The sequence below is a fragment of the Populus alba genome, chromosome 1, assembly GCF_005239225.2.
Source record: "Populus alba chromosome 1, ASM523922v2, whole genome shotgun sequence".
NCBI lineage: Eukaryota > Viridiplantae > Streptophyta > Magnoliopsida > Malpighiales > Salicaceae > Populus > Populus alba.
In genome coordinates, this window is record NC_133284.1 from 6,575,109 (window position 1) to 6,585,012 (window position 9,904).

At 32.5% G+C, this 9,904-nt stretch overlaps 1 protein-coding gene across 1 annotated transcript; it reads left to right on the forward strand.

The window, feature by feature from the left end:
• The first annotated feature begins 6,118 nt into the window (after positions 1-6,118).
• On the forward strand, positions 6,119-9,904 carry LOC118042009 (uncharacterized). The gene is made up of 2 exons (XM_035049522.2): positions 6,119-6,545; positions 9,058-9,904. The coding sequence occupies exons 1-2, from the start codon at positions 6,244-6,246 to the stop codon at positions 9,503-9,505; spliced, it is 750 nt and encodes a 249-aa protein (XP_034905413.1). The 5' UTR covers positions 6,119-6,243; the 3' UTR covers positions 9,506-9,904.

Genomic DNA, 9,904 nt, shown 5'->3' on the forward strand with positions numbered 1-9,904 from the left:
GCTAATAAAACTAGATTATCACATTGCATCGGAATACTTTTATATATTTGAATATAACTTTGTAGATAAACAAAGAATATCTCTTTTTTCTCTCCTCTGTGCTCCTTCATGTGTTGCCGTGTCTGAGGAAACGGAGACAATTACAGGCCACTGATCTCGATCAATGTAATCATCCCATTGACCATTCTCTACGAATTAAGTTGCAGAGAACTTCGATATATATTATACTTATCAACATCCTAGGAGTTGTTCCTGGATTTCACAACAATCAAAAACTTTATCCTATATATCTGACAGTAAACAAAATTGAAAAATACCACCATTAATCGAAGCACTTAAATGCAGGGTCTCCCTTCGATTCTTCATTTATGCTATTATCGGGGAGTAAAAAGAAGAGAAAGAAATCCAGAGCAAGTTACGATAACCATAGCACGATGGATCGGAGGAAATGATACAAATTATGTATGTCATATATACATCATGACAATAAAAGATAAATTAAAAAAAAAAAAAAATACTAGGCCCTCCTCCATGCCTGAACTCGTGCGCTAGGTAGAACAATTTGTGCTTTTGTTTTAACAATAAAAATAATTAGGATATATTTGTGAAAGATTCCACTGGGTTAGAGGGAGCTGGGCGATGAGGAGAGCATAGCAGCATGGTGGTTTAGAGCTGGTACCCTCACCTTTGTTTATTGCCGATGCATGGGATAGAGGAAAAGAAACTTTTCCTCCATCGAAATTGAGACCCCCTCAAAGAATCTCTATTAATAAAATTATATATGTTTTTTTATAATCACATGTAATATATCTTAAATTAGGCTGATGCATAATATAAAAATAAATATTAAGTGAATAAAAGAAAAGGAAAATTGAACTTTACCATGATTTTGATATTTGTTTAAATCAGATAATAGAAAGATAAATCCAATAAGATCTTTATTTTAAAAAATCAATTATCCAAAATTTAAATATACTGATATAAGACCGAAAAAAAATATGTGGATGTAAATAATTAGGTGTATGTATATAGATTCTTCATGAGACGGTAGGCATATCCGGCCCCCACCCTTATCCGAATCCCCCAACCTGGCCTCTTCCCATCACGTTAGGTGTTCTTGAGTCCTAGTTGGGAAAGTGAGATTCTCGAAAGTTTGAATTTTTAAGAGAGAAAAATTCTTAAAATCTTACTTTTCCAGGCCATACTATTTTATATAAAAAGCTAGAATATTAAATTTTTAAAATTCAATTCTAATCGACAGATTACTATATATATATGTGTGTAGCAGTCTATTAAATTATGAAGTTCGATATAGAAAACTTGGATTTTAGATGTGCTAAATTTGAACCATTATTTTCCACGTACAGATATATGATCTGATTTCTCAAATATATATGTGAAGTCACTATCACACACACAGGTTTTTAAGCTAAGATCCTAAAGTTTCTATGCTTGATTTTATTGGATTATTTAAGATGTTTAATTTATAGTTTAGGATGTTAGTTAGGTTTGAAATGATTTAAATGAGGACTAGATTGAGTCATGGAACTTTGTGGAACAAGTTAAATTATTTTTTAAGGATATGCAGTTTTGGGAGACTAGTAAATCAACATCTTAATCGATGATTTTGACCGACTAATTTGTTAATTTTGATCAACTAGTTAATCAAGGAATAAGGATTGATTGATTTTATTAGGTTCGGTCAATTTAGATAGTGTTTGGGATCAATTGAGTTGATATATTTTGATTTTATAAGTACATTTTAATCTCTAATTTACGAGTTTTAACCTTTTTATGATATATACTTCAAGATATTTTTAAGTATTTTTTTTATTTTAGTTATAGTTTCTAATAATCTTCATCCTAGCTATCCTTATTGATTTCTGGTTTCACGCATATTAATCTTTAGAGTTCATGATTTTTTATTTTTTGAGTAGGTATGCCTATTTCTTTTTAGTATGTCTTGCAGTGTTTTATTATTCTATTATTTTATTTAAAGTTTGTATTTTATAGTATTATATATTGTTATTTGTTTTTTTATATAAGATTTTATATAATTTGGTTTGCAATAAATACATTTGAAGTTTAGTTTAGATGAGGTGCTGTCATGATACCGCTATTACGTGACAAAGACAATTAATTATACAATCAACACAATCTACAAGCAAGATAATGAAAGAAAGCAGTCAGCAGTATAGACATATTTGGTTGGTTTACAAATAATCAAACAATAAAGATCAGATCACAGCGCCAAATGCTGCAATATATACGACTAGTTGAGCAGTGGAGCATAACAACCAGTTGCACGCTGATCAAGACCATCGATGCCTTCCGTGTTTGCCACACTTCAAGAATTAACGTTGCGTACGACAAGGATTTGTGTCCCTCTCGAGTCTTGACACTTGAAAAAACTGAGATCATTGCCAATTTATTTACGCAAGGAAAATCCTCTGGATACTGGAAAAATCAGTGATGGATCTGGGACTCATTCAACTGTTGACCGTGTTCATGTTCCAAGGTGGAATAATCTGCTTGCATGCTGCATCTCACCTTCAAATAATCTCTGCAGAGAAACCAACATAATCTCCCGACTGGGTCCGATTCTAACAAAAGATAAAAAAGATTCTGAAAATAAAAATAAAAATAAGAGAGTGATCTGTGACCCACAATGATAGGCTCCCATGCGTTTCAAATCAATGCTACTGGTAATTGAATTTTTTTTAAAAAAATTATAAATAAAAATTATCTAAAATAAAATGAGTTTGATAAACAAGTTAAACTCAAAGAAATTGAATATTAATAAATTCTAAAACTATATGTCTGATGATAAATAATTATTTACTATAAAAATATTAGAAATATGATAATTGACAAGATTTGGGGATACAAGTACCCTTTCAATAATTACATAAAAAGATAATAATTTTTTATTTCTTAAGATAAATATATATATATATATATATATAGATTTTTTTAGTATTAACTCACTTAAAATTCAAGAAAAAAATATTCTTGAAATTTAAAATTATTTTCAGTTATTTATTATCTTAATTCCATTAGTATATATTTTTATAAATATATACTAATATTATAATCGATTTGAATGAAATTATCCAACTTAAGAGCTAATCAAGGGCTTAGTTTTGATGCACACGGAATGACCTGAAGTCCCTTCAGTGACAGGCCAAAAAAAACTACTCTTTTGATTCTAGGTGTGTCTTTTTTAGAATATGTCAGTTAATATTTGTTTTGTCTCGAGACTAAACCATATGTAACTTAATTCAATATTATCATCCTAGACTAAAGCATAGTCTCAAAATAAAACAAATATCAATTGACATATTCTAGAAAAAAAAACATAAAAGACACCTAGAACCAAAAGAATAAATAATTTTTTTTTAGTCTATCACTAAAGCATATGTCACTTTAAAAATAATTCAATATTATCATCCTAGACATCAATATTATCCTTTAAAAATAATTCAATATCTGGCGTGAATTACGGGACTCCAACTTTAAAAAACAAGTACATGTACTTTAGGAATTCTTACAATGCATTACGTCAAAATTTATTTTAATTTAAATAAATGCGTGGACACTCAAAATCATAATAATTAAGTGAAATTATAAGATGTGGTATGTAAAAAATAGAAACATTAGGTGTCATTTAAATGAAAAAGGCTATAGTTATGATATGTATATTAAGTGATGATGTGGCAAATTAGTAATGGTATTGTGCTAATGACATGGAAAAACAATCTTAGATGTTGACTGGGTTGAGTAGTGTGGCTGAAGGAGGTGAGGAGAGCGTTTCAAGCCTAGTTTTACGTTGCGCTGTGTTTTTTAAGTTTTTTTTTAATGTTTTTGAATAATAATATAGTTTTTTTAAAAAATTATATATTATTTTAATATATTTTTAAATAAAAAATACTAACACAATAAATGAATTAATCAGAATCAAGCTCTAAATCGCATATATTAACTGGAATTCCCTCCTTTTATTTTTCATCTTTACTATTCCATGGTGTTCTGGCTCGTGACACTCTTTCGCAATTTGGATTGAATAGGTTATACTAAATACAAATTTGAAGAAAGATGGGGATGGAAGATGGTGCCTTGAAGAAAAATACAATATTCAGGACCACCTCAAGCACTTTTACGGGCTTGAATTTCACGGATGAACTCTTGGTTCAAGGATATTGGTGCAAGAGAACTGGAGTCAACTTTTTCGAGCCTGGACCTTCCATCTCTAGTGTAATGATCCTTCACCATATTTGCCTTTCATGGGGTCTTTCATTACAAACATACACCATCTCTCTCTCTCTCTCTCTCTCTCTCTCTCTCTCTCTCTCTCTCTCTCCCTGGGTTATAATTTAATTTGTCAGGTTCTATATTTGATTTTCAAATATCACCAGTTCGAGTCTCACAAACCTCATGGTCACTAAAAGCTTACATGGTCGTTAACTTTAGGACCCATAAAATTAGTCAAGATAAGCACATACTGACTCGGACACCAACGTTAATAATAATAATAATAATTATAAAAGATATTAGTTAACTTAAATATAAATGATATAATTCAACTGGTCAGGTTTTAAATTTGTTATTATTAATTTGAGTGTTACAAATTTCAGGGTCATTAAAGATTTATCTAGTTATTAATTTTAGAACTTCAAAAAATTAATCGAGATGTACGTAAATTGATCTGAATACCCACAATATAAAACAAAAGAAAAAAAAAAAAAAAAGCACAGGGCACCATTATGCCCGAGCATTGCTTTCTCAGCCTTTATAGGTTAAAATGAAGAGGTGGGGTGGTCCAGCCTGGCATGTGAACAAGGAAGAACGTGTCAAAGATGTCGTCGCGGATTCGAGAAGGGTTAGGTGACTGTATCATTCACCGAGTCTGAAGGGGAAAAAAGGAGAGTAGATTGATAGCATCTCTACTTGAATACAATCCAGACGTGGGGGATAAGGTCGACCCAATCTCTTACCACAGCAGTGCACGTGTTTTTGCTGACCAGCACAAATTAATGCCGGCATCGACTTCTTCTCAGATGAAGAGATTGAATGGGAAACCTTTGGAAATTCTGAATACAGATATTCTATGTTCTATGATTCGTACTTGAATCTCAAATTAAAATAAAAGGGTACTTATTCTGATTTTTAAGGGGAAAAAAAGGCGTTGGGAGGTGGACAGAAACTATTAAAAAAAAACTATAGGAGTTTTTCATATTGTATGACAGATTATAAACACCATAGTTTGTTATTTTGGCAGGCTAGTGTTTTTTTTTTATTATTTTTGAATTATTTTAATGTGATGATTTAAAAATATTATTTTAATATGTTTTTAAATAAAAAATGCTTTAAAGAACAATTATTATAATATCATACAATAATTTAATAGATTATGGTACTTGATGCTATCTAAATATATTGAAATATACGTACGGTTAATTGATTCATCTGTTTCTTTTATATATTCTTTTTTTTTCCCCGTATGTGGTTATTTGTCACTTTCACTTCTGGATGAAAATGCTCCTATAATGACAAAACAAAGAAGAATTCTCAATGTTCTCTTGAGAAAACCGAAAAGCTAAGAAAAAAACCTAGAAAACATTAAAGTGTTGAAAATAAAAATAAAAAGGTTGGCTCTACAGCAACACTAATAGAGACTAACACCCAATCTTTGACAATCTCAAGGACGTACGTATCTCAATATGGAATTGGTGCATCCAAGAAAATGTATTTTTATGGATGTTAATCAAGGTTAGAATTTTATAAATTAATCACCAAACAAGTTATGAAAATAAATAAATAAAATTAAGTCTATGAAAATAAATAATGTAGATATGTCACCTTAACAAGCTAGTAAGGAGACATAATCTGCTAGATATATAATTCAGTAAATTTAAAATTTTATATATTTATCTTCTCATCAATGACGTAAGCAAGGGGGTGTGATATAGAAAAGGGATGAGGAAAAAAAAAAAGGAAAATAATTCGGAATAGAATTTCCTTATGGCCCATGAATGAATAGCCCAAAAGGCCCATCATCAAAAGGCCTATAGACAGCAAAGACGAATGGGGAAAGCAGGCCTCTATTTGTTTCTTTATTCATAAAACATCTCAAAACAGAACGAACAATGCGCGTCTCCTGAGGGATTCAACAAACAGAGAATTAACAATAAAACAGAGGAAGTTGCCTTGTGTCTTCAAGAAAAGCAAAGCCTGCAGTGAGAGATGGGTAAATGGTGGAAAGTAGCAGCTGTGATTGGGCTGATAGCTATAGCAAGAGAACTGAGCAAACAATTCGGATGGGACAAAGACGCGTCTCTTGAGCTACTTGGTGAATGGTCAGATCGATTAGGGGTTTGGGCAATGCCTGTTTACGTTGGGATTCACACAGTCGCTCTCGCTCTCTGCTTGCCTTGCGCTGTTTTCTTCGAGGCTGGTGCTTCTTTGCTGTTTGGGTTCTTGCCTGCTGTTCTCTGTGTCTTCTTTGCCAAGGTCTTAGGTGCCTCTCTTTCCTTCTGGATCGGCAGGTACTTCAAAATGTCTTCATTTGTTTTTCCTTTTTATTCGATTGCTTCCCAGATCGCGTTTTCTTATGTTTCTATCAATTGGTTCCTTTATTAATACAGTGATCGTTTTTTTTACTTGGAAACATAAAAATGAAATCATGTGTGTCTTCTGTAAGATGATTAATGGGTAATTAATGTTGAGGTGATTGGATTTTACCAAAAATGTTGGGGAAATTCCAGCTTCTTCTTGTTGTTATACCTTTTTAGGCTACCTGCTAGAATTTTCATGGTACATCATGTCTGCATTCTCTTGTATTGTATCTGTCTAGATGAATCTTCTGTTCATTTTTATCAGTTTTGAAGTGATGGGGTAGAGTTCAAAGTGAATTATAGTGAGTATATAATAAATATGCTCGTTCAAATTTCTTTCTATGCATGAATGTGATTACACTTTTCAATGCTCTTTTGTTTCCTCTGGCACGCATTTCTTAAAGCTTTTTCTTTCGGATAGTCATCGAGTGATAGGGGATTCGTGTGTTTATAGTTTTGATTTATCTTATCCTTTCTGGGCTCCTTTGTCCTTGAATGTAGTTGCTAACTGACTTGCCTATGAAATTTAGAAGAGGTTATTAGCATATTCATGATATGGTGCGGTTGATAAATAGTAAAACATTTATCAGAATAATAAAATTGATGTGGCAGGTTTGTCAGAGGTGTAAACAAATGATGTAATATGATCTAATATTTTCTTCTACCAAATAGGGTAGGAGGAAAATGAAAATGAAATTACAAATAGTGGAGAAGTTGAAAAATTTGAGTGAATGGAGATATTTTTATCCGCAGAATCTCTTACACTGACCTTTTCTGCTATCTTGGATCAAGAGATGACATTTAGGACTTGCTATAAACTATATACACATAGTATGAAATATGCCTGAAATGGCACGTGTAAAAGCAACCGTACCAATTAGACAATGAAACAGCTCACAGATACTGCAAACTCATTCTCATCCAAGCTCACTTGCATGAATACACCCCAAGTACTGGCTTATGCTTGGTGGCACCTTGTACACACATGGCTTGGCATGTCATGCTCACACTCAAGGATGGTGTACCTCATCTGGGAACTAACTCCATGCTTATAGATGCTGTGATCAATTAAAATAACTACTTTGAATTTTATTTAATTGTCAATAGAGAAACTAAGTTTGTTAATGGTAAAAAGTTAGAATAAGCAGTAAGTGGACGGAAATTAATATTGCAGAGGATCAACATTTTAATACACAGATCTGTCATAGGTTCTACATCTCAAGACAATAGTTTTTTGTCAGGTTTAGTACAATAACTATGTTTTAGTTTTATTAGTATGAGAAATAAAATTCTATATGCAGGGTGCTTTTCAATGTTTGGTTTCAGTTGTTTTGCATTACAGATAGTAGGTCTTTTTTTGCGAGTCTAGTCAAGCACATCATCACTTGGTTTTTTTAGGCTTAGTTAGGTCATCAGAAAGTGTTTTGCTTATAGATGCTGTGATGAATTAAAATAACTACTTTGAAATATATTAAGTTGTCAATGGAGAAACTAAGTTTGTTAATGGTGAAAAGTCGGAATAAGCAGTAAGTGGATGGGAATTAATATTGCAGAGGATCAACACTTTGATACGCAGATCTGTCATGGGTTGTGTGTCTCAAGACATTAATTTTTTGTCTGGTTTAATACATCAACTATGTTTTAGTTTTATTAGTATGAGAAATAAGTTTCTACATGTAGGGTGCTTTTTAAAAATGTTTGGTTTTCAGTTGTTTTACTTTATGGATAATAGGTCTTTTGTTGCGAGTCTAGTCAAGCATACCATCACCTGGTTTTGTTTAGGCTTAGTTAGGTCATCAGGAAGTGTTCTTCCTAGTAATATGCTCATCTCAGTTTCTTGTTGAATTGTAATATAGGTTTTAGGAAATTCAACTAAATTTTTGTCCATCAAATAAACCCTAATTGTTTGGAATTGTTCCTACAATGAACACCAAAATCATCACCTTTTGCTGAATATTAAAGCCATGAAAGCAGATGAAAGTAAAATCTTTAAAGATCGTTTCCTCATATAATTGAGTAGGATGATTGAAGAGCAGAAACCTAATATGGACTTCATACTTTGTGGTGCACGTTGTGCAATCAAGAAACATGTCTTGAATAATTTCCATCATAGAAGTTTAGATTGATTGAAAAATGAACCCAGTGAAACTATTTAAGTTCACAAGAGAACATGCAATATAAGAAATGGAAAATGAACTCAGTGAAACTTTTCAAGTTTTTCTTGTTTTTATAGCTACAAGATTGAGGTGCAGTCATGTGCACTAAAAGGAAATGGTCAAGACCAAAAAAGGCCTGTGAGGAGTTGGTGAAGACAGGAGAACTAGAGCTTAGTGCCTTACCAACATCGATGTTCCCCATTTTGATATTTATTGCCATACTTGCTTTCTCTCTAGTTTTTGTTTACTAGTTTCAGGATCCATTTTGACATTGCGAATTTTTTCAGGCTAGTTTTCAGGAGTTCCAGTTCAGCAATGGAGTGGGTGCAGAGTAACAAATATTTCCATCTGCTTTCCAGAGGAGTTGAAAAGGATGGATGGAAATTTGTTCTTCTTGCTCGCTTCTCACCCATGCCCTCCTATCTTATAAACTACGCTCTAGCTGCAACAAAAGTTGGGTTCATGGTTGATTTTCTGCTTCCTACAGTTGTTGGCTGCCTCCCAATGATCCTACAGAACACATCCATTGGTAGCCTTGCTGGTGCTGCTGTTGCTTCAGCATCTGGCTCTAAAAAATCTCAGATTTGGTCTTACCTATTTCCTTTACTTGGGATTGTATCAAGTATCCTTATTTCCTTGAGGATCAAAAAGTACTCTACTGATATAACATTGGCAGAATCCTCTACCGATGATTCTCCTCATACCTCTAGTAAAAATGGAAGCAAGGGCCTATAGAAAAACATCAATAAAGGACTCCAATAGTGCCTATTTACTTGTTTAGTTTTTTCATTATCCTCTTACTGAGCAAAGATTTAGAATATCTGATCCATTTTATTGCCTGCAGATCCATTTTAGCTGTAATTTGATGCCTTCTGGTCATCCCTTTCTTTCTCTTGAAACACTGAGAGATCATATGTTGGAAGCTGACCAATGGATTATTCAGTTGTCCTTAGAGGAGATGACTTAAACTCAGTAATTAGCTATCAGTACACAGTACATTTTGGCCATGTCATGATGCATCCATATTCTATTTCCCTGTTATTGTATTCTATCTTTGGATATCGTGTTCTAATTTTCTGTGGAGAAAAAAATACAAATGATGAGCATACTGTATTTCGCCTAACTTTTCTTTTA